Below are 25971 nucleotides of genomic sequence, written 5' to 3'. Positions count from 1 at the left end.
AGGAGAGAAGGGGGGATCTAATAATCCCTTCCCTTAGGATTTCAGGAAGAATCTATCACCAAAGCAAGAAAAGTCCTTCAAGTAAACATCCTGTCTTCTTTATGGGGACTGACCCAAGGTAGAAATAACAGGAGTTCATTGGCTGGATCGGCCCACTTTGACCAGTGACTGAAGGAGCCGGGGTAGACTATACAAGGTCCCAGAAGAGAATCCAACAGCAAAAAAGGGAGGATCCCTGCTTTCAGTAGTGATGTGGCTACAGACCCCAAGAATCCAGCCCTTCCAAACTCACTTAGAGGACATCCAATCCAACTGATTATCTCTGAATATTCCTACCAAAACAAGTGTGGTACATTGAGCAGAGCCAAAAGAGTTCATTCATCTATGGGAAAATATAAAACATGTTGCAATATAAGTAGACAATATTGTTTTATCTATAAAGGAATAAAGACATAGAAAAGCTGGGTTTCTTTTTTCCATAATTTATGAGATTTTCAGTTAAAACGAGATTTCTGACTAGTGACACATTGTCTCCTTCCTAAATGTCAGTACGTCTAAAGCCAAATGACATACTGCAACTTTTCCCAAATATCTGTGTATCCTAAGCACACTGTGTCAAGAAGACTGATCCAAAGACTTGATTTATGTTGCTGCCTGACAGATGATGTCTGCAAGGCATGCTGTCTAAATGGACTGTGCTCCGGCAGTTACCTTAGTCATCAGTTCTCAGGGAATTAATGAGTACCATTCATCCCAATAATAGAAACCAAGGTCAGGGCCTCTTCCTTGCTCTGTAATTCCGTTAGCATTGCACTGAAAGCACTTAGGTCATAGGCTCTGTAGACCTTATCACTGAGCAAATGGAACTGCATCTTGTTTTCAGAGAGAATCCTCTCTGAGCACATCCCTTGTCAGAGATTTGTTGTACATCAACATTCAGTGCACTTACATATGTAAGGAAAACTCTAGTAAAGGAAAAGTGAGGCTGCCGTTAGCTGCCAAGAGTTTCAAGTACTGCTTTTATTAAAGTAAATGCCAATAGAAAACATTTGTAATAAAACCACGTCAGGTACTTTCAATTACTGAAGACACATTTTTAAACTGTGTGCTCACTTACATTTTATGCAAGTCACTCAGTCATTTTATGTGTCTACCACTGAATTTATTTCACTTTTCATTCTTTTATTTTGATTTCTAGTCTTTTATCTTAGCTTTTATTCTAACTACCCTAATAAAGTTAAAATGGCTTTGAAACTAAGTTATTACCATGAGCAAATAATTCTGTTTACAGTGAAACTTTCATCTTGAAGTCTCAACCAGCAAGCTTTTCCAAACTAAGTCTCAATAGTCATTCGCTTGCTCTTCTTAATTCAAATTGCTTTCAACCTCCAACATATCAAAAAAGAAAGGAGTAACCCCAAGGTTTGAAGCCATAGGCAAGGATTTGAATTGTGCCTTTGACACTTGTTTTCTTAATAGTGAAATTAGCATGATTATTATACTTTTACAGCTACTTCACACTATTGCTATAAGGATTTAAAATGAGCAAGTTCTGCAGTGCCTGGAAATTAACAAGTAATAGTTTATCATTGTAGTTGAGCATACAAATTGTGTGTGTGTGTGTGTGTGTGTGTGTGAATCTATGTTTTGAAACATTTGGGATTTTATGCCCAATAAATTTTAAATGATCTACAGTAATAGAGGAGAGCAGAGGCATAAATAAGTCAAAACAGAAAATCATCCAAATACCATTTGTGTTTTGAAGTATGTTTTTAAATTTCATTTCAAAAGTCAGTATTTCTAAAACCCAAAGAAATTACTTCACACAAAAGAATGACACCATGATGTGACATCCTAACTAAATAGGATCTGAAGAGCTGTCCAATTTCCTCTCCTCTTCTCTTTCTTCTCTCTCCTCCTCCCACTTTGCCTGTCAAAAGACAACTGCAGCAAAGAACCTGCTTCAGACAAAGCTCCTGACTTCCACTCATCCTTGAATCAGGACCACTCATGAAGTGTTTAGTTCCTGGCTCACAGGCAGGCTATACCCATCAAATAAAAGCACCAGATACTCACAAAGCAAGTAATAGATTAGAGATCAGAGCCAGAAAAGTCAAGAGATGCAGGGTGGTGGCTACAATAACAGCAAAGGCTATGAAATCTGATAGACTAGGGTTCTAAGCCCTGTTTGGCATATGTGACCTTGGACAAATTAATAACTGCTATATGCTTCAGTTTCCTCTACTGTAAACTTGTAATGATATCAAATATTTCATACGATTTGTTAAGGATATTTTTTAAACGTATATATACATATATATACACACATATATATCACTTAGCACAGTGCTTGGCTCAGGTAGGTACTCATAAGAGGTAGGAAGAAAAATGGTTAATAACATTCAATAAATATGAAAGTGTGTGTGTTTATGTGTGTAGGGCTCAATGTGGGTGATTAAGAGATTTAAATCATGCTGATTTCCCTTTGAATAATAAACTCTTACAAGCTGATGTTTTCCTACAGAGACCTGCAACATCGTCTTTTTTGTGAAATCAGAGAACATAGACTCTTGACCTCATCCAGTGTCTGTCTAATCCACCCAACACATCTCTTTCATAACTGAAGCTATTTTCCTGTGTTGATACTTAGGGGATATTGCTCTGTATAATCCTGTAGTAAGCAAAGTGTTCCTTCAATTCTAGCAGTATTACAGGTTTATCCCATGTGGAAAGAAACCAAGTTGGTACCTACACACAAGCACACACATACCCCTTAATAGTGATATCAGAAATATTTAAAAGATAATAGTAATAAAAAGAATGACAGTTAATACTTATAGATCAGTTCTCACACATCAGGCATTGTTCTACTCGCTTTACATATGATAACTCATTTAATTCTCAGATGCAGTCTGTGAAGTCAATGCTATTAGTATACCAATTTTACTGTCGAAAAACAGACTCAGAGAAGTTAGGTAATTTTGCAGAGGTCACGGGACAGATAACAATATACACATTATGGCCAGGGAGACCAAATCATTGATGAACCATTCATTCCAAGACACCGTTGAACATGAAACGGGGCAAAAACAAGAACTAAAGTTCACCCTAATTATAATTGCAACCCTAAATACCTTGCAATGCCTACATCACTTTTTTAAAGTCAGTAAATTAATGAGTTCTTATATTTCTACTTGAAAAAACATTGATTGTCCTAAGATTCTAAGATGATCATTAGCATGCTCTATGTAAGGTGTTCTTAATTGAAGCCATTAGTGCTTATGGTAAATAAAAACGTGTTTTAGTTTCCAACATGATGAGTTTCACTTCAGGGACACAGGCTCAGCCAATATTTTCATATGCTATCTATAACCTTTCACAATAGAAGAATGAACAAGGTACTGGCTCATTAAATCACTAATTGCCCTTCCTTGCCATGGTTATTAGCTAATGTTCTGCCTTTCACTGTAAAGCATGTGCAAGATTGAGAGTTCAAGGACTAGACATCCCTGAAACATACTGAATGGTGCGTTGTGTTTTTGCATATTTCTACAGATCAAAGCAGTACCTGATTCCATAGGGAGAGCAACAACACAGAGTTATTGACAGGTTTCTGAGCTGGGGCTCACAGTCTTGAAGGGAGAATGGAAAGGGAATAGGCTTCTAGTTTGGTAAACTCCTTGAGGGGGTTTACACAGGGTATACTATTGATGTCCACCCCATAAATAGTTATCTTGGTAGGTACTTAAACATTTACACTGAAGTCAACCTTCTAGGAAAAATCTGTATTCCCATGTGTGTGGCTCTCCTCACACATATAAATAAACAGTAAAAAGAAAATAGGCCGAGCATGGTGGCTCATGCCTGTAACCCCAGCACTTTGGGAGGCCGAGGCAGGCGGATCATGAGGTCAGGAGATGGAGACCATCCTGGCTAACACGGTGAAATCCCGACTCTACTAAAAATACAAAAAAATTAGCCAGGCATGGTGGCGGGCGCCTGTAGTCCCAGCTACTCGGGAAGCTGAGGCAGGAGAATGGCGTGAACCCGGGAGGCAGAGCTTGCAGTGAGCCAGGATCGCGCCACTGCACTCCAGCCTGGGCGACAGAGTGAGACTCTGTCTCAAAAAAAAAAAAAAGAAGAAAGAAAGAAAAGAAATGTACATTGTTTTTAAAAGACGTATAACATTTTACCAATCCTAAACATTTTTATATTTTAATATTTTGACAGTTGGAGAGCATCTTATAATCAATGGAGCATCATTATTTAGTTAGCAGTGTTTCTTTTTATTTTTTTTTCCCGTGGCATATAAAATAAAGGTGTGTCTTACCATCCATGGCATTGTAGATTTGAATAAATGCATTATATATCAGACATTAGCAAGATATCAGCACCATGTAAAAGTAAATCAAAAAGAAGAGGTAAGATGTGACAACACACCAACCTTTATAGCTTAGTACATGAGTGGGAAGGTGGTTATAACTTCTTTACCAAGTGGCTACTACCCATGTTAACACATATTTCTTTCCTTCCTTGTTTTCTCCTCTCAATAAAATAATAAAAGGGTAGAAATTGAATTTCTGGCATTTATTGTAGCTTTCTTAAATTATTGATCATTGTCCCTAGAATATGAGCTCATGAGGCACAAAGTTCTATGTGGTCCTCAAACACTCATATATATTGGAATCTCCCTAGGAGCTTCTTAGAAATTCATGGTCCTCGCCTCCTGCCTGGACATTCTAACTCAGATAGTCCCCAGTAAGGCCCAAATAGCTGTCTTTTTAACTCTAGGTTAATTATGATCACCCCAAAGTTTGAGAACCCCTGGTCTGTGTTTGGAATTGGCCTATCACTGCAAAGGACTTGAATTTAGAAACTTTGGTCTCAGTAGTATGCACAGGACCCCATTTGATAGAAATTAGTGTGATTTCAAAAGGCAAATACACTGACGAAGGAAGGAATTCTGACATTTCATTGTTTCCTTTGGGGCTGGGACTGAAAGAACATGTATTGGTGATGTCCCTGATACCTATTTCTGTTGGGGTTTTTTTAGCTGTGCCCCATAAAATCGGACGCATCATTGATGGGAGTCCTGCAGATCGCTGTGCAAAACTAAAAGTGGGAGACCGGATCCTAGCAGTGAATGGCCAGTCTATCATCAACATGCCTCACGCTGACATCGTGAAGCTCATCAAGGATGCAGGTCTTAGTGTCACCCTTCGCATCATTCCTCAGGAGGGTGAGTGCCTGAGGCAGCCTTGCAGAGAGGCGGTCAACACATGGACACACTCACCGGCTGTTCTCAGCCTGCCCGCCAGGGTCGTGGAGTGCACCTGCCTGCCGTCACTGTGGTGTCAGAGTGTCAGAGGTTGATTATTATTTCCACTTTTGCAAAAACTCACACTCAGTTGCAATCCATATCTCGTTTACTCAGTACCTGTTTCATTCAGAGGTCAAGCTATGTGACATTGCAGGCTAAATAGTGTGAATTCCAAGACGCCAGGTTATTCAATCATTCCCTGTGGGCCCCCGCTTTTATGGTTATATTAAGTCAGAATTCATTCAACAGAGGTGACAGAGTTACAAATCTGAAAAAAAAAAAATTATGTTAACAGTAAATCTCTAGAGGATTCCTCAAAGTCAGATTGATTTTGAAAACGTGAAGTTTTTTGTGGTATAAGGAGAGCTCATTTAGAAAATGTTGCATCTGATAAGAATTTAAAATTCCCACTGAGCCTTTTGAATTTGTCTGTACAAGGACTCCCCCCTGAGGCTCAAAAGAGTAGTGAACATCACAATTCACAACCATGCCCTAAGGGGTCATGGAGCTGTGAACATCACTGCACCAAAAATTCACCATTTCCAGAGACAGTGGGTTCATGACTAGTTTCTGGCTGCTGACTCATCAACGATATTGAAGAATTCCATTTCTGGAGCTCACTGATGAGTGTCCCACACAGAGGCTGATGGGCTCACACAACTTGGTACCCTCTGTTTTATTCAGCCCCCAATTCCATTTTAGGATTATCTGACATGTAGGCAGCAAATGGCTAAACAGCCACTTGACTTTAAATATAAAACAGTAGTTCTCAACGGGGGTGGTTTTGTCCCCCCAAGGGACATTTGGTAAAGTCTGGAGGCATTTTTGACTGTCTTGATTGAGGTGGGCATGCTGCTGGCATCTAGGGGGTGGAGGCCAGGGATGCTGCCAACTATCCTAAAATGCACAGGACAGCCGTCCACAGGAAAGAATTACCCCACCCAAAATGCCAACAGTGCTGAGTCTGGGAAACCCTGATATAAATGGAGAAGGAATTAAAAGATTTGGACTGTGGGGGAAAAAAAGGGGGGGGAAGAAGAGTTCATAGGGGAATGCTAATAGATCACCTCCCTTTTCTTACCCAATCAAAAAAAGAGAGAGAGAAAAGAAAATGGCCATGCTGCTTTATAACCTACTATCTCCAGACACCAACATGTATAAGCTATTCAATGGAAATTAACTGCAAACAAGATTGCTCGCTGAAAATCTAAACGCTTCTCAGTTTTCTGAGTCTGGAATGTGTCTGTTGGGCCCTTATTCCAATATATAGAGTCAATTTCAGTTGAAAATTTGATGTTATTAGCAAAGAATTCCAGAAGCAATTATTTAATAGAACAGTTTTGTGACTCTTCCTGTGTCCAGCGTTCTTTTTCCTTTCTGGAAAAGTGTGGAGTCCAGTGGGCTATGAGGCAATAAGACTGACAAGGGATGAGGAAAAGATTGTAAAAAACATTTTTCTTTTTATGGTTCATTCCTTATCCATACTTTGGAAGACTCTTCAGGCTGTTTATTACAAGCAAAAACTGGTGGCGGATCCATTTCCTCTCAGCAAGCGATGCTGCAAAAATAGAGTATGTTTTAGAGCTTAGCCCTTTGAATAATTTTTTACATAGTTTTACGAGGTTTTTTGGTAATCTTTTCTTCTGGCAGAATGACAAGATACTGTTCATAGCCTTGTTCTGCAGTGATCATTAATGAAAGAATACAAATATCAGAAATGGTATTAGAACTTGATAAGATTAACCTGCTATCTAAAAACCTAGCAGAAACGGAAATAACCAAAGCCTGAGCCATCAGCAGAGGCAAAGTCACTGCCTCTAGTCACTTCTTTCCCCTTATCAACGCTAACCTGACTGCATCTGCCGCTTTGGTTCTCCATCGCAGAGCTCAACAGCCCCACCTCGGCACCCAGCTCAGAGAAGCAGAGTCCCATGGCGCAGCAGAGTCCCCTGGCACAGCAGAGTCCCCTGGCCCAGCCAAGCCCAGCCACCCCCAACAGCCCCATCGCCCAGCCAGCACCACCTCAACCACTTCAGCTGCAAGGACACGAAAATAGGTAAAATTTCCTCTGACTTTTGTGATTCTGAGAGGTGATAGGGTGGGGAAAGAAGGGAGTATTTGGGGACAGCACAGGACAGGCAGAGAGAGAGACTTTCATAAAGTAGAAATCGCTGTGCGTACCTTTGTGTGATTTCGAGGTTGTGTGTGTTATAGATATGGTTTTATTAGTAAAGATAGCTGAGTGTCTGTCCTTCACAAAGAGAGATGCTTTCCTGCAGAAATGGTGAGCAGTTGCAGATGAGTAGGGCTTAACAGCTGAAGAGCATGTTAAAGAGAGTCCAGAGTGAAGAACTTACTCAGAGGCCCCCTGGCAGGCGCAAGCCTGCAGTATGCACGATGGAAATGCGGCCAATATATGGGGTGGCAGAAGGAGAAGAGTATGATGTGAGATGAAGCCAGTGAGGGTGGCTGGGGCCCACCCTAAAGGGCCTTGTAAGCATGCTTACTTAATGTTTTGATCTTTAAGTGCAGCGGGAAGTCATTGAAGGGTCTTCAGCTGAGGACTGCTATCATTGGATTTGCTTTATAAGAAGGCTTCTCGGTCTGCCCTGCAGAGCACAGACAGGAGGCTGGCAGGGTGAATGCAGGTTAAGCAGTTAGGAGGTGGCTGCAGACGTCCATTGAACCACAAAAGTCATGGCTCAGAGAATGATGATGATGTGGAGGTAGGGAGAATGTTGAAGGATTTGTAGGCATTAGTAAATATTAGCAGCCAGTGTGGTGGCTAACGCCTATAATCCCAGCACTTTGGGAAACCGAGGTGTGAGGATTGCTTGAGCCCAGGAGTTCAAGACCAGCCTGAGCAACATGGTGAAACCCCACCTCTACAAAAAACACAAAAGTTAGCCGGTTGTGGTGGTACACGCCTGTAGTCCCAGCTACTTGGGAGGCTGAGGCAGGATAATCACTTGAGCCCAGGAGGCGGAGGTTGCAGTGAGCTGAGAACGTTCCCATTACACTCCAGCCTGGATGACAGAGTGAGACTCTGTCTCAAAAATAAAATAAATTAGCATTTTTACTGATTATAACAACCTTACATCCTCCTACCCACAATCTAATGAGGTTCTTCTATTCCACACATAGCATTAGAGATAGGCATCATAGACTAATGAATAAGACACTTTGAACTTCCAGAAAAAGACTGTCATAAGAACAACATTGTCTTCTTATTGTGACTTGTATATAACAGGGAGCCTGGGTTGGGTTCAGCCATTAAAGAGAAAGATGAAGACATGTTCCCATGATGCTTTCTCCCTTTCCGTGGGAAACAAACAAACAAAAACAGAACAACTCACAGAAACACCTCTGCATACAAACCCCTCACTGGCCTTTTTAATGATTCTAATGTTTTCTGAACATCTGCTTCCCACCCCTCTCCTCCCATGATGGCGAAGATGAAGTGAGACTCTGTTTTTGATTCCCAGAACTCTCTGGGTTCATCATTCACATTGTTGCAAAGCAAACTGTGTTCCCTGTGCCACAGGTGGTATTTCTACAAAGCCTCATTCTACTGATTTCCCATTTGCTTTCATAGAAAAGTAAATGTCTGATTGTCCTCAGCTGCTTATGTTTTTAAATATATGCAAGGAAGAGAAAAGCCCCATAAAGCAAATGATGCAGAGGTGAGAATTTGACAATCCCTAAGAAGGGTAGGTCCTGAGTGTCTCAGTAATGAGCCCCAGATGTGTTTGCTCTCAACATCTATCACTTCAACAGATTGCACTGGCTTTCCCCAGAATTCATCTTAGACTCAAGAGGAAGGACTTGAGCACCCCAGCAGTCCCCGAGCCAGCTTCAGACTCTTCTTGCCGCTGTCGATTAATCTCGCAGCCACATTCCATTCTCCTTTCCAGAGTCAGATTTCCCTGGACATGGCTCTTGCTCCCAGCCTTGAGTGGGTGAGCTCATCCCTGGTGTGCTATAGCTCTGAGGGGAGAACAACAGCTGGATACAGCCACTGTCATGTCCCATCTGCTGCCAGCTCACAACTGGGATACCTTGTTCCCTATCACAGAAGCAGTGGTCTTTGGACATCCTGACTGCAGAATGAAATATTCCTAACTCTGGGATTCAGATTGACCTAATCCAAATGCTTATAAGTCACCAACATATTTGCCCAGCGTTCTAAGGTATTTTGCTTCTTCTACTACTACATTGCTTCTAAGATATTTTGCTTCCATTACTATATTAACAGCCCAGGAAGTGCCCACTCCAACTCTAGGGCCCTTTACTGGCACTCGGGTTTCCTGGCTGAACTCTGTGATTGTTGGTGGTGGCACATTTGCATATGAATGAAGAGATTCAGTAATCTTACAGGTACCAGAAACATTTTTCCCAATTGCATTTAAAGATGGCCATGGTATCAGAGGGAAAACTCTTTGCCATTTTTTTAGATCAGGCTGGAGATGTCTCTAAGACAGTTTATATGCCAGTGCACGGTATGAATTTCCTATTTCTTCATTTGTATAAGGAGTGCCCACATACATGTCAGATTCAGCCCGTTCCCATGTTAGAGCGGGATAAAATAAAATGACAATCTGCTTGCAAATGTCTGTGTTGTGAGTTAGAATGAGTGATATTTTTTCCTGCTGTATTTACTCTTGGATTGGCTTCCCATGACACCCATACACTTCTCCCCATTTCTCAGTCCTTTAACATCTTTTGGGTGTGTGCTCAGGAAGCATAAAGTATGTTTAATGTGAAGATAAGCAAAAACACTATTCAAGGAGAAGCATTTGTTGAAAACAACAGAAGAGCTGTTATGGAATATATTTCAAAACTAAGTATAAATAGCAGAGTTCACCTTCTCTAGCAAGGGCAATTGATATTTGCAGTTTAAAATGGCAAGGTCAGTGAAAGAGCATTGGAAACTGACTTCTTTCACAGACTTTGAACTCTAGATGCTCAGGACTGGAAATGATTCTTTTTTTTTTTTTTTTTTTTTTTTTTTTTTTTGAGGCGGAGTTTCCCTCTTGTTGCCCAGGCTGGAGTGCAATGGTGCAATCTCGGCTCACCGCAACCTCTGCTTCCCAGGTTCAAGCTGTTCCCCTGCCTCAGCCTCCTTAGTAGCTGGGATTACAGGCATGTGCCACCACGCCAGGCTAATTTTGTATTTTTAGTAGAGACGGGGTTTCTCCATGTTAGTCTCGAACTCCCGACCTCAGGTGATCCACCCGCCTCAGCCTCCCAAAGTGCTGGGATTACAGGCGTGAGCCACCGCATCTGGCTGGAAGTGATTCTTGAAGGGCCCACGAGATGTGCATTCTCACCATGGGCAGCATTTCTTTGTTCTGGAACTTTTTCATACCACAAAAAACCTGCTAGAACTTACCATTAGCAGTCTGGTCTTATCATTTCTAAAGTCTCTTTAGCAATTGAATTAATAGCTATGAAGGGTTTTGATGATCTTCTTTCAGAAGTAAAAGAACTTTAGAGAGCCAGCTTTTTAAAATAATCCTGAGTTTTCCTTAAAGTGTTTCACACATTCAAAGCAACATAATTTTTTGCCCTAGCTGGTATATTATTCACTTAAAAGTTAGCAACACTCATAAAAAATTTAGTATGTTTCCCTTATTAAAGAATTCTTCAATGTGTAGTTCAACTTAAAATCCTGACACACGACACTGGGTAGAATATAGTTTAAGTGCCTGATGGCCTGGATGAGAGTTTTGAAAGTTTCATCTGCTCCTATTTTTAGTCGTTTGTATTACTTTGGGGGAAATTCTTACATTTCACCCTCTTTGGCCATACCTCATGTCACATTTGGTTGGAAATTGAGCACACAATGGATATTGCATATCAATACCATACAGATCATGGAAATAAAGTGACTATGCTATAACTTAAAACAGTGTGACATCCAAACCACCAAACAAGCTATTTCCAGAAAGGAACCAACACACACTGACAAATGTCACCCAGTTTAATTCCTTTTGTTTAATGCATGCATTTGCATAGTTAAGCATCTTATTCAAAGTATATTTTAAATAATTCTATTCTCAGCATGCATGCTCTCAGTAGGCGAGTGGGCAATTGAGGTATAAAGCAAGGCCGAAATTATGCAGCTCATAAAAGGAATGCCTCTCCTCTGCAGGGTTAAGTAATAAATGGGACCTACTCAAAGGGTTGATTAAAATAACTACATTACTAACCCCCTTCTAAGGAGCCCCAAGTAAATACATCTATTGCCATGCACTTTCAGCGTGACCTTGCCAAATATTAGATTGCACTAATGGCAATTGTTCAGGCAAGTGATTTTTTAAAATACTTAATACTCATCAGCATCAGTAAGACCGTAAGCCAGTTTAAAAAAAAAAAAAATCCAGACTCTTTTAAAGGTAAGAATTCTACTGGTTTGCACTAGTTTTCCTGACACATTTGAGCTTTTTCTTGCTGCTAAATATTTTCTCAATTCCTCATACCCTCCAATTAATTTTAGATAAAATTGTTACTATGTAGAATGTATTTTTCCAATCTACCTACATCCCTGGGTAGCTCATTATAGACTGTTACCATGGCAATAGGCAATGAACAACAGAATTAAATGGCCTCCATACCATGGTGATAATTTTTCAGTTCACCTTATTAATGATCCCATAATGGTAGGGATTGGCTATTTCTTTTGAAACTAGTAACCCCCTCAGCTTAAAGCAGTTTGGATTCACAAAACAATGCTAAACTCCTAGCTCTGGTCTCTGTGTTTATTTCATTAGTAACTAATATCTAGAAGCAAGCAAGAGATAAATGTTGGACATAAACATTTTTGCCTTCTCTTCCATCTTATGACCACAGTAGTATTTGATGCTAATCTTGATAGCTATGATCTAGTATTACCTCTGTGTAATATGTTTCCAATTTTACCAATGATCCAATGACTTGCCGCTTGGTTTGTAGTTGGTGATTATATTTTACCATCACTCCTTTAACCTCTGTAAAATATTCAAAAAGACCCAACTCAGCAGGTTAAAATAGCCTTTGATTGTGTATTTGTAATGTATTTAGAGATCACTTCAATCATATTTTTATGAAGTAATGAATGATATGCCAAGGGGTGTGTGTGAGAGAAAAAAGTAAGAGTGAGAGAGGAAGGTTGGTTTACCAGTGTTAAGATAGGCTGATGTCTTGGTTTGTATAGTTCAGTGCTTCAATCCCTTGATTTGCTGTGGCTGTACAGTTTTTAAATAGCCAAAGTCAAAGAGGAACATCCATGAGTGCTTTTCCACAAGGTTGTGGTTGAACCATCATTTTTACCTTGACTTCGTAAGGAGCCAAATAAAAAGTATACAATATGGCATTTGTCAGAGATTTTTAAATAATGTTTAACCTTCTCATAATCCTGAGCATCCAACAGGACCACCGAGAGGAGTGGTTTGTGTGAGCTGTCATGGCTGGACCACCTCTGGAGGCCGTGTGATCACTCTAGTCTCTTTAGAATGCAGAGTTACCAAAGTAAATCCCATTTCCATTGATTTAGTTACAGGTCGGAAGTGAAAGCAAGGCAAGATGTGAAACCAGACATCCGACAGCCTCCATTCACAGACTACAGGCAGCCCCCGCTGGACTACAGGCAACCCCCAGGAGGGGACTACCAGCAGCCCCCACCCTTGGACTACAGGCAGCCTCCCCTGCTGGACTACAGGCAGCACTCCCCCGACACCAGGCAGTACCCTCTGTCGGACTACAGACAACCCCAGGTACCTCCTCCCGGAGAGCAGGGTGGGCCCTGACCAAGGCTTCCAGAGAACTGCAAGGAATGAAATAGGAGAGGCAGAGGAAAGAGTACCTGTCTGGGATAGAGAGCTGAAGTTCTATTCCTAGTTCTGGTAACATCAGGGTAACACCTGCATCCTCAGAAACATGCTGGATAAATAAATCTATTTCAGAATAAAGCAGGACAATAAATAAATATGGATAAATACATAAATAAATAGCGGATGAGTAGTAATGGAATAAACTAATCCCTGCTAATACTAGCTAACTCCTTGTACGTTTCCTTGTCAAAGTTTTAAAAATGCTCTAACCTGGGACCTCTGAGAGTGCTGCTAATGCAGAAAATTTTATAGATGCTAGCAGTGGAGGTATTTTAGGTCCATAGTTTTTACGTGGCCCCCTACCTGCCACTCTGTGATAAAGGGCCAAGCCCCTGTGCGTAAGAATAAGACCAGGCTTGGCTTCACAATCCAGAGTGTAGCGCCTGCCACAGCCAACAACTCTCTGTCTACACAACCAGTGTCACTGTTATTATGATTATTTGTTGATGCGCTTCACATCAACTTCCTTAACTTCTCTGAGATTCAGTTTCCTAAAGGGAGAGTCTTCCTTACAGGCCAGGATGAGGATTCAACATTTATGAAAAGAGTCTAGACCAGAGTTTGGTATCTAGAAAATATTTCCTACTTGATAACTACATATCAAGATATAAATTAAGTACAATCTCAACTCTATCAGATTACATTGTGTTTTATTATGAATTGAAGATCAACTTTATGCCCAAAGATTTTAAGAATAGTGAAGATCAGAGAATCTTGGACATACTGCATTTTAGGTAAAAGAGAAATTGATTTTGTACATTCCAACTTGATATTCAATAGTCTGTGCAACTGAGAGATCTAATGATCAGATCCCACTAAATTTTACTTTTCTAATCAGCAAACTCTGTAATTTGTACACACACACACACACACACACACACACCTGACATTTATTTATGGTGCTCAATAGCAGTGAATGACAGAAGTAAAAGGAGAGATGATGTCATCAGGCCTATCTGTAATCATTCCACGTTTGCCAAGTAAACTGATGAATACCAAAGTAAACAAGCTACACAGTAATTCTTTGATGACCAAGTAAACTGTGCTGTGGCCTGCTCAAACCTTTGGAATTTTGTCTTTCATTTGGGTAGTTTATGAAGCCAGATTACGACTTCTCCCAACATCATGTCATTTGGAATACATTAACTAAGAGACAGAAGGAGAACACAGAGACTAGCCACAGAAGCTTCTCTGATAACTAAATAATTATTTATTCCATTTTCTCCCCAACCCCAAAGGATTTTGATTATTTCACTGTGGACATGGAGAAAGGAGCCAAAGGATTTGGATTCAGCATTCGTGGAGGAAGGGAATACAAAATGGATTTGTATGTGTTGAGACTGGCAGAAGATGGACCAGCAATAAGGAATGGGAGGATGAGGGTAAGAACAGTCTCTTTTTATAGAATTGCTTAATTCTGAAAGAAAAACCGACTGTGGTATTGGAAGAGTACTGAAGCATGCTGTCAAGTGGGGTTGCTGTAGGTTTGCCCTCTTTCTAGTTGATGATGACCCAGTTTCTTAAAAGTCTGGCCACTTGCTATTTTATAATATCTCTCATTCTCATTTTTCTGCTTATGACCTTCTAATTGATTAACCTCAGTAAAGTACTATTTTTCTAAAGAGCAAATGAAAGAAATCTAAGAAATAGCTTGAAAAGGAAACATTATTTCTCCATAATTCTTTCTATGGTTTGATGATTCTGTTTTGATTAAGGTTGAATCTTTTGAAATTTATTTTTAGTTTTGTGCTTTTTCCCCCATATTGATTAATCACATGGTTTTGCGGGACTTTTAGGAAATTTTTCCTTTGTGTTGACTGGTCTTTTGGTTTGATACTGGGCAGACAGAAGCATTAGGAGAAAAAGGGATTTGGCTTCTTGGATACAGGTTGTTCTTAAAAATGACAGCAGGGGCCAGGCGTGGTGGCTCACACCGGTAATCCCAGCACTTTGGGAGGCTGAGGCGGGAGGATCACAAGGTCAAGAGATCAAGAACAACCTGGCTAACACTGTGAAACCCCATCTCTACTAAAAATACAAAAAAATTAGCCGGGCGTGGTGGTGGGCGCCTGTAGTCCTAGCTACTCAGGAGGCTGAGGCAGGAGAATCGCTTGAGCCCAGGGAGGCGGAGGTTGCAGTGAGCCAAAATCATGCCACTGCACTCCAGCCTGGGCAACAGAGTGAGAATCTGTCTCAAGAAAAAAAAAAAAAAGACAGCAGCTAGAAATTTTCCAATTAAAGTATAAGTTAAGAGTAGATTTTTTCATTTAATAATTACTTTGAGGCATCTGATTGATGGGTAACTGATTCTTCATTTAAGGGTATAAAACAAAGCTTGTTAACAATATAAAATATTAGTCTCTTTACTCTGTGTGTGTGTGTGTGTGTGTGTGTGTGTGTCGGTGTATGAATAAAATCTAGAATTTATTCTTGCCCTCCCTCCTGCCTCTTTAAGTTAATAAAGAAAAGCTGTGACTTTGGGGTTCCGGAACCTCAGGTTCTTGTGCAGAGCCTCACCAACCAATTTTCCCTGATGGCCAAATCTGTTATTTCTACCACCAAGTCTGCATTTCTATGATACGCATTTCCAAGTCAGAGGATTATCCACAGTCCAAAAGCAGAAGGCATGCACATCATGTCTTTGTTTCTCCCCACCACCACAATCCTTTGACAGCTGGGAAGCATCCGAGTTGGAATTTAAACCCAGGCAGGGCTGACACCAGAGACTGGCAGCCCTCCCCGTGATCTAGCACCAGCCTCCTCTTACCCCGTCTAGCCCTGATTTGAAGATGGGCCTCCACATGGTTTCCTGGCTCTACAGCTTCCCTATAAGCCAGAAGGACACTTTCTTAATCTGCTGTAAGTCCAGCTCACAAGCAGTTAAGTAAAACAAAATTAATCTTTCCAGTGCAGGTGAAACACAGTAGGAAGACCATGTGCAAAATGGCCAGAGCCCTGTGAGAGATAGAGACCCACCTACAGGGCTGGTCTCTGTCGGTTACAAACAGTGGCCATGTATTTTCACAAGGGATCTAAATGACTCGCTGCTGGATATACACAGTACTCCCAAGGCAAAGAAGCCTAAATAGAGAAACACCCTTGCAGGAAAAGATTCCTCTTTCTTACAGAATTTAAGCCAGAGCAATGGTTCTCAGCACGGTTCCTGGCATCAGCATCACCTGGAAACTTGGTAGAAATGCAGATTCTCTAGCCCCACCCAAACCTGCTGAATCAGAAACTCTAGGAGTGGGGTCACCAGGCTATGTTTTAGGAAGCTCTTCAGGTGAAACGCTGAGGTTTTACCTTCTGAGGTTTTATTATAGATACCTGTGTCAACTGCAATCCAAAAATATTACATAAAATTTTTCAGAAATAAACAATTATAAATTTTAAATTGTGCAGCATTGTGAGTATCGTGCTGACCTTCCCAGAAGGTGAAACAGCCCTTTATCCACACTGTAGATGCTACCTGCCCATTGGTTACTCAGCAGCCCTCTCGATTATCAGATTGACTATCATGGTATCACACTGCCCGTGTTCAAGTAACCGTTGTTTTACTTAGTAATGGCCCCAAAGTGCAAGAGTAGTGATGCTGGCATTTCGTTATAATTGTTCTTTTTATATTGTTTTTGATCCCTTGCTGTGTCTAATTTGTAAATTAAACTTTATCATAGATATATATAGGGAAAACAGTGTATATAGGGTTAGTTCTGCCTGTGATTTCAGGCATCCGCTGGAGATGTTGGAATATATGCAAGAGGTATGAGGGGGAACTACTATATTCACTTTATCAAAAAACCAGTGGAGAGTAGCAAGTTTTGACTTTAATTATTATACTAGATGGTTTTTCAACATCAGTTAATACTGATGTATTAAAAGTTGAATAGATAAAACAAAACACAATCTGTGAATGCAGAAAATAAGGGGAATAATAAATAGAGATATATATATCATTGTCACGTCTGATTGCTTTTCTTCAGTCAGTCAAGAAGGCTGGTGTCATAAGAGAAACACAATGGACATTCAGATTTTAAGGAAAAGGATAATAAATTATTACCAAATATTACTGGAGCTGTTTATAAAAAGAAGACTTACGTTTGTAAAATAGCCTAATAAAATTGGGAGGGATGAAATTTTCATAGCTAGTGAATAAAATCTCTGATACAAAGCTCCTAGGAATATAACCTAATTAAAAGCCAAAACTAAATAGAAAACACAGGCAAAGAATAATGAACATAAAAAATAATATTGGCGAAGCTCAGTAAAACAGGGAATGTAAGAAATCAGGAGACATTTGGAGGGAAAGAATAGAAATTCTAAGTGCTTAAATAAAAATCTGAGAGTCAAGTTAAAAGAGAAATCTGAAAGGAGATCGTTTGCTCTTAAAATGGTAAAATATTTTCCTGTTTCCATAAAAGTGTAATATAGTTCGCATTTCCATAAAATGTATTTTTATGATGAAAAAGAACCTTATTTCATAACTTCATCACCTGCAGCTGGGTACCATTTGTGTATGCCTATTTAGCATCACATAAGCTTATTTATAAGATGGTTTACCTACTTTCTGAAACTCACATGATGCAAAAGTCTGCCTGCAATGGGCTTTGGAATGACTAAAACATTTTGTTCAACCAATCAATGCACAAAAAAATATCATTTGCCCATCTTTTTTTTAAAGGAAAAGCAACATTCCCTGAAATTAGCTTCTTCTAAATTTGTCACCTTTCCTTCTATAGACCAGATATAACTAGTCAATACAAAAGCATCTTGGTTTATATATTGTTTTTATGAAACATAAAACCATTTACAAGAATATTTCTAACATATGTAATAAGTATAAATACTAACAATGATTCAAGGACCCATGAACCCATAGCCCCACTTAAAAAACAGAACATTACCAAGCTCCCATGATTTCATTCTCCTCCTATTCTCCAGCCCTCAGAGGGAACCACCTTCCTAAATAAAGCACTTGACATTTCTTCTATTGTTACCACAGATGTGTGTATCTCTCAACTATAACCTTTAGCTTTGCGCACTTTGTGAACTTTATGTAACTGAACCATACTGTACATGTTCTTCTCTGTGGTTTGCTTTCTATGTGTTATGTTCATGAGATTCATCCAAGGTTGGTGCATGAAGCTATAGTCCATTTATTTTTCACTGCTATAAGTTATTTCATTATGTGAATATGCTACAACCTATAATAATTATCTATTTTTCCATTTTATGGACATTTGAGATTTTCCCTGTCAGTTTACACTTTGGTTGTTTCCAAGTTTGTTGTAACTCATACAATCTTTGTACATCTTTCCTGCTGTACCTATGCAAGACTTTCTCTAGACTAGACTAGATGCCTTGGAGGGCACAAATTTAACTTACCTAAGTAACACAAAAGTATTGTCCAAGGTGGTTTTACAAAGTTATACTTGTATTAGCATATGTAAAAAAGTTTTTCTTACTACACACACTCACAAGATTTGTACGTCAGACTTTTAAACTCTCATTCTGGTAGGTAGAAAATGATATATTTTAGATTTGGATTTGCATTTCTTGATTACAAATTCATATTCATCATTTTTTCTTATATTTATTAGACGTTCATGTTCTCTCTTAACTAAAAAATGCCTGTACATGTCTTTCCTCATTTTCTTTTGAATATTTCTTCATGTTGATTATAGAAGTGCTTATATATTATTGGTGATCTTTTTCATCAATTAGTGTGATACAGATATCTTATGCCAGCTTATGGCTTGCAGTTTCACTTTCTTTATGATGCTCTTTGATAATGAGAAAGTCTTAATTTTAGTGTAATTGGCTTAACCCTTTTTTTTTTTATAGTTTCTGCTTTCTGTGTCTTGTTTGAGAAATCATTCTCCAAGACATGGTCTTAAACATCTTCTCTTATATCTTCTTCTAAAAGTTGTATAGTTTTACTTTTTATATCTAAGTATTTAATCACCTACAGTTGATTTCTCTGTATGATATAAGGTAGAACCTCAATCTCAATTTTTCCATATGGATAACCACATGTCACAGCATCATTGTTTAATAAGTATTTCTTTGTCCCACCCCCCACCAATCTGCAAAGACAGCTCTATAATAAATTAAATTTCTATAAATGCAGTGGTCTGTATATGGATTCTTTATACTGTTCTACTAGTCTATTTGTCTATCCCTGCATCAATGCCATACTTAGCTACCTTTTAATGAGTGTTGAGTGTTGTATGGGGAAACTTTCTCTCCCCCAGACACACATCTTAATTCTTCAGTGGTGTTGGGATGTTCTTGGGCTTTTGCCCTTCCACATAATTTTAGAATTTTCTTGTCAAGTGTTTTTGTTTTTGTTTTGAGACAGAGCCTTGCTCTGTCGCCTGGGCTGGAGTGCAGTGGCACAATCTCGGCTCACTGCAAGCTCCGCCTCCTGGGTTCACACCATTTTCCTGCCTCCGCCTCCTGAGTAGCTGGGACTACAGGCACCTGCCACCACGCCCGGCTAATTTTTTTGTATTTTTAGTAGAGACGGGGTTTCACCGTGTTAGCCAGGATGGTCTCAATCTCCTGACCTCGTGATCCGCCCACCTCGGCCTTCCAAAGTGCTGGGATTACAGGCATGAGCCACTGTGCCCGGCCACTTGTCAAGTTTCTAAAAAATCCTGTTAGAATTTTATTGGAATTGCTTGAAATCCATGTATAAATATGGAAAAATTTACATCTTTATAATATCGAGTCTTTCCATGAACATGATGTAATCCATTTATGTATATTTTCCATAAAGTGCTTAAAGTGTTATAGCTTTTTCCATAACATACCTGCAAATATCTTAGACTGATTCTCAGGCACTTTTTGTGTTTATTTTTACTCTTGAATACAGTATTTTTAAATTTTTACACAAATACATGTGTTGAGTGAATATATGCTTTTACTATTTTTAACCCAGTCTTCTTTTCTTCATTTTTTTAAGAGCAGTTTTAGGGTCACAGCAAAATTGAGACGAAGGTGCAGAGATTTTCCATATACTCACTCCCCCACACATGCACAGCCTCCTGTCTATCAACGTTTCCCACCAGACTGGTATATTTGTTACAATGGACGAATAAGTATTGATACATCATTATCACCCAGAGTCCATAGTTTACAGTATGGTTCGGTCTTGGTGGTGTACATTCTTTTTTTTTTTTTTTTTTTTTTTTTTTTTTTTTTTTTTTTGAGGAGTCTCGCTCTGTCACCCAGGCAGGAGTGCAGGGGCACAATCTTGGCTCACTGCAACCTCCGCCTCCCAGGTTCAAGCAATTCTCCTGCCTCAGCCTCCCAAGTGGCTGGAACTACAGGCACTAACCACCATGCCCTGCTAATTTTTTTGTACTTTTAGTAGAGACGGGGTTTCACCGTGTTAGCCAGGATGGTCTCTATCCCCTGACCTCATGATCTGCCTGCCTCAGTCTCCCAAAGTGCTGGGATTACGGGCGTGAGCCACTGTGCCCGGCCAGTGTCGTACGTTCTATGGGTTTGGACAAATGTATAATGGCATGTATCCACATTATAGTATCATAAAGAGTATTTTCACTGCCCTAAAAATTCTCTAATAGTGTTCCACTATTCATTCCTCCCTCCCCACTAACCCCTGGCAACCACTGATCTTTTTACTGACTGCAGAGTTTTGCCTTTTCCACCATGTCATATAGTTGGAATCATACAGTATGTAGTAGCCTTTTCAGATGGACTTCTTTCACTTAGTAGTATGCATTTAACTTTCCTCCATGTCTTTTCATGGCTTAACAGTTCATTTCTTTTAGTGCTGAATAATATTCCATTGTCTGGATGCACTACTGATTTTGGCAATTATGAATAGAGCTGCTATCAATATTTGTGTGCAGATTTTTGTGTGGACATAAGTTTCCAAATTCTTTGAGTAAAAACCAAGGAATGCAATTGCTGGATCATATGATACAAGTATGTTGAGTTTTGTAAGAAACAACCAGCAGTCTTCCAAATTGGCTACACCATTTTACATTCCCACCAGTGACGATTGAGAGTTTCTGTTTCTCCATATCCTCATCAGCATTTGGTTCCGTCATTGTTATGGATTTGGGTCATTCTGACAGGCATGCAGTGGTATCTCATTGTTGTTTTAATTTACATTTCCTCGATGGCATATGATGTGGAGCATCTTTTCATATGCTAATCTGCCATATGTATATCTTCTTTGGTGAGGTATCTGTTAAGGTGTTTGGCCCACTTTTTATCAGGTTATTTTTCTTTTTATTGTTGAGTTTTAAGAGTTCTTTGTACATTTTGGATAACAGTCCTTTATCAGATACATCTTTCATAAATATTTTCTCCCAGTCTGTGGCTTGTCCTTTTATTCTCTTGACAGTGTCTTTTGCAGAGCAGAAATTTTTAATTTTAATGAAATCCAGCTTCCTAATTATTTCTTTCATAGATTATGCCTTTTGTGTCATATCTAAAAAGTCATTGCCAAATCCAAGGTCTTATAGATTTTCTCCCTATGTTATCTTATAGGAGTTTCATAGTTTTGCATTTTACATTTAGATCGGGATCCATTTTGAGTTAATTTTTGTGAAAGGTGTTTTGGTCTGTGTCTTGACTCATTTTTTTTGCATGTGGATGTCCAGTTGTTCCAGTACCATTTGTTGAAAAAACTATTTTTTCTTCATTGCATTGCCTTTGCTCCTTTGTCAAAGAGTAGTTGACTATATTTATGCAGGTCTATTTCTGTCTATTCTGTTCCGTTGATCTATTCGTCTATTCTTTCACCAATACCACACTGTCCTGATTACTGTGGCTTTATAGTAAGTCTTGAAGGTAAGTAGTGTCAGTCTTCCAACTTTATTCTTCTCCTGGCTATAGTATTTTTCATGTAATTTTAAAATTAACTGTTAACCAGTGAAGAGAAAGGCAACTGAATTTTGTATATTGATCAATTATATCAGGCAAAATTCACTGAACTCTCTTATTACTTCAAATAATTTATCTGTACCTACCTCTGGATTTTCTGCATAAAAATCACATTTTCTCTAATTAGAGTTTTGAGGTTTTTTTCCCTTTAAGTCCTTTTATTTCTTTTTTTTAAATTTCATTGGCTTGGCTTACTGTATGATGCTGAATAGAAGTGGTCAAAGCAGGCACTTTTGTTTACTTCTAATCTTAAAGAGAATGCTTTTTAAAATTTCATTAAACATGATGTTTAATAGGTTTTTATAGATAACCTTCAACAGATTAAAGATGTTTTCTTCTATTACTAGTTTGCTAGGAGAGTTTATTATGAGTAGATGTTGAATTTTGTCTACTTTTTCTGCATCCATAGACAATACCATCTGATCTTTTTCTTTTATATGGTAATTAATATGATTAATCATATTAAAGGATTTTTATGGTTCAATTACTCTTGAGTTCCTGGGATGAGCCCTATTTATTCATGATGTATCATTTTTATGCATTGATCAATTCAATTTTCTGTTATTTCCTTTAAGATTTTTATATCTATGTTATTGAGTAAGATTGGCCTATAATTTTCTTGTAGTATCTTGGAAAGATTTTGATATTAATGTTACCCTAACCTTATAAAATGAGAAATAGAATAATCCTTTTTGTTGCTGTTGTTTACAGTTGTTGTCTGGGAAAGTTTATGTATGTTTTGAATTATCCTTGAATGTTTGGTGGAAGACACCTGCAAACTCATCCAGATCTAGTATGTTTTCTTCATGTGAAAGTTTTAGTTCACTAATTATGTTTCTAAATAATTATCTTCAGATTTTCTATTGCTTTTTCAGTCTATTCTGATAAACTGCTTTTCTTCCTAATAATTTACCTATGTCATCTTAGTTTTCAAACTTTTTATATCATTTTTATTTTTATTTTATTTTATTTTTGAGACAGGATCTTTCTTTGTCACTCAGGCTGGAGTGCAGTGGTACAAACATGGCTCACTGCAGCATCAACCTCCTGAGCTCAAGTAATCCTCCCACCTCAGCCTCCCAAGTAGCAAGGACCACAGGTGTGCACCACCACACCTGGCTGATTTGTTTCTTTCATGTAGAGATGGCTCTCACCACGTTGCCTAGGCTGGTCTCAAACTTCTGGGCTCAAGCAATACTACTGCTTCAGCCTCCCAAAGTGCTAGGATTACAGATGGGAGACATCACACCTCACCTGCCTGCTATTTTTAATGTTTGGGGTATTTGTATTTGTGTCTGTTTCATTTGATTACTGTTCTGGTATTCCATTTTTCTTTATTAATCATGCCAAAGATTGTTCAATTTTCTTTTATTCTTTTCAGAGAGTCAGCTTACATATTTATCTTCTTGCTTATTCATTTCTGTTTTTATACTTAATATTTCATTCCATCCATTCTTTCTGGGTTTACTCTGTTGTTCTTTTTTTTTTTTTTTTTTTCCTAAGTTGGATGCTTAGAGTAGTAGTTCTTAGGCTGTCTTCATTTCTATTAAAATACAAATTTAAGGCTGTAGATTTAATATGTAGTATGTTCATTAAGTTCCAAATACATTCTAATTTCCACTGTGATTTCTTCTTTGACTCATGAATTATTTAGAAGGTGTTTTTGTTTTTTTATTTCTGACTGTATGGGGATTTTCTAGTTAGTTTTCAACTCGTAATTTGTCTTCAGAGAAAATACTCCACAAGATTTCAGTCTTTCAATTTTGTTGCAACTTGCTACAAACTTGGCCTAACATGTTGCATTTTTTATATATGATCCATGTGTGCTTGGAAAGAATGTGCATTCTGCAATTGTTGAGTGCTGTGTTGTATAGGTTTGTTCATTGGATAAAGTTTGGTTATTGAACTATTCAGCTATTTTATAGTCTTACTAATTTTTATCTATTTGATCTATTAAATACTGGGGTAGGTTCTTAAAAATCTTTGCTAATGGTTTTGCAAATTTTTCTTTGAAAAGCAGTCGACTCTTTTTAATAGAAATGGGGCCTCACAATGTTGCCCAGGCTGGTCTTAAGCTCCTAAGCTCAAGCAATCCTCCTGCCTCAGCCTCCCAAAGTGCTGGGATTACAGGCATCAGCCAACACACCCAGCCTGAAGAGCTATCAACTTTTACTTTGTATGCTTTGAGGACATGTTTTTTGGTACTCAGGTATTTCTTTTATTTTCCAGGTGAATCAAATCCTTCTCATTATGTAGTGACCTACTGTATCTCTGTCAATGCTTTTTGCTTTAAAGTTGGTCTGATATTATTATAAGCATGCTAGTTTTCTTTGGTATGTCTCTTTTATCCTTTTGCTTTTAACTGTTCTGTGTCTTTATACTGTATGTGTTTCTCTGGCCTATTAACCTGGATTTTTTATATTTTAACAATATATTTCACCATGGTCATTTCAGTCAATTTACATTAATTTTATTTACTTATACTTGTATTTAATTCTATCATTTTTGTTCTTTTCCTATTAGTTTCACTTATTCTATCTTACCCTTTTTATTTTTTCAGCTCTCTTTTGAATTGTTCTTTGGGGTTCCAGTTCATGCAAGGATCTCCTATTAGACTTTCCATTTGCAGCCCCTAAGCTGATTTTCTATCATTATTGCCTAGTCATCAAAATGGAAACTCAAGGTTCCCAGGAATCAGTAGTTATTTTCTGGCTACAAGTTGCCTTTTGTACTTGTTTACCTTCCAGGAGTCTTGTTCTCACTTTGCTTTTGGCATCAGATGATTCTTTACTTTCTTCCCTATTCAGCAATGGTAAGGTTAGGGAATCTAATCCACCATATTGCCATAAACAGCAGTTAGTAACATTTACCTTTAACGACCAAGTTACAGTAGCTGCAACCACTTCCAGCTTTAGAGCTGGCAGTTGCCCCCTCTCACAGTGTGTCCACAGAGGAGCCCCAGAGGGTGCCTCCCGTGTGCCTGCCGCATTCATTCTGTAGCATACGTCCTTATCTTCCTCTCCAGCTCCAGTCCCCACTTGTGTGAGTCCCCTGTCCACAAAGTCACTAATGAGTTCTTGCCACTGCCACACAGTCCTGCCTGAGAACACACTCCACAGTCAAGGGGCTGGTACTGTGATCCCTAGGGCTCCCTCATGCACTCCTGGGTCCTGGGCACAGAGAAGCATGGTCCCCTCCACCCTGCCACACACTGTCACCTCAGCACTGCAGAATCCCATTTTATCTTCCTCAGGACCCAGGTGGCTTGTCTGGGCCATAAATGTGCAGGCCTGCCTGGCTGGAGGCTTTGCCTGGACTGGGGAGGAGCCTCTTCATAGCTTGCTCATATCCTGCCACTGGGATTGAATGGCATGGCATACAGTCTGGAAATAATATGCCCCTGAGTTCAGAGAAACAAAGCATTGAGGCTGATTCCCTTAACAAAGACTGTCACGTGGGCACAGAATTTCCCAGTGGGAAAAAGTTGGGTAAAACAGTGTTATATACCCATTGGTGAGTTTATCTGTTTGAGGCCTCCAGTCATTGGTGCACGATTTACATCTACTTCATTTATTTCAATCACCTAAGATACTTTCACTGATCAGCTCTCTTAAGCTCACTCCATTTCTTCCTTGCCCTGAAGACTTGCTTAGAGGAAAATTCTTACCTGTCATTGTGACTTTCTTGTCCATTTGTTTTCCTCCCTTGTAAGGAAATAACGAGCTAGTAAAAAGAGCAGGAGCCTGACAGACATATTCAAATACTGGCTCAACAACTCACTGGCTGTCTAGCTCTGACCTGAACAAGTTACCCTGTCAGGGGCTCACAGCGGCTCTATAGCTTTGATCAAATACCAGGTCC

The 25971-nt window shown here is 39.1% G+C and overlaps 1 protein-coding gene across 14 annotated transcripts in view; it reads left to right on the top strand.

The window, feature by feature from the left end:
* MAGI2 (membrane associated guanylate kinase, WW and PDZ domain containing 2) overlaps positions 1 to 25971 on the top strand; it is a 1434944-nt gene that overhangs the window by 1312253 nt on the left and 96720 nt on the right. For 13 of the 14 annotated variants that reach the window (XM_024358207.3, XM_024358205.3, XM_003318553.7 and 10 more), the window contains 4 exons: positions 5054 to 5239; positions 7205 to 7376; positions 12855 to 13074; positions 14430 to 14573. In XM_024358207.3, coding sequence (XP_024213975.1) covers positions 5054 to 5239; positions 7205 to 7376; positions 12855 to 13074; positions 14430 to 14573 — 722 coding nt within the window. The remainder of the gene's footprint in view (positions 1 to 5053; positions 5240 to 7204; positions 7377 to 12854; positions 13075 to 14429; positions 14574 to 25971) is intronic. The other variant, XM_054655904.2, reaches the window with a different exon arrangement.

This window comes from Pan troglodytes, chromosome 6 (assembly GCF_028858775.2).
Source record: "Pan troglodytes isolate AG18354 chromosome 6, NHGRI_mPanTro3-v2.0_pri, whole genome shotgun sequence".
Taxonomy (NCBI): Eukaryota; Metazoa; Chordata; class Mammalia; order Primates; family Hominidae; genus Pan; species Pan troglodytes.
Note: the sequence above shows the minus strand (reverse complement) of the source record. Positions and strands in the feature narration are given on the sequence as shown.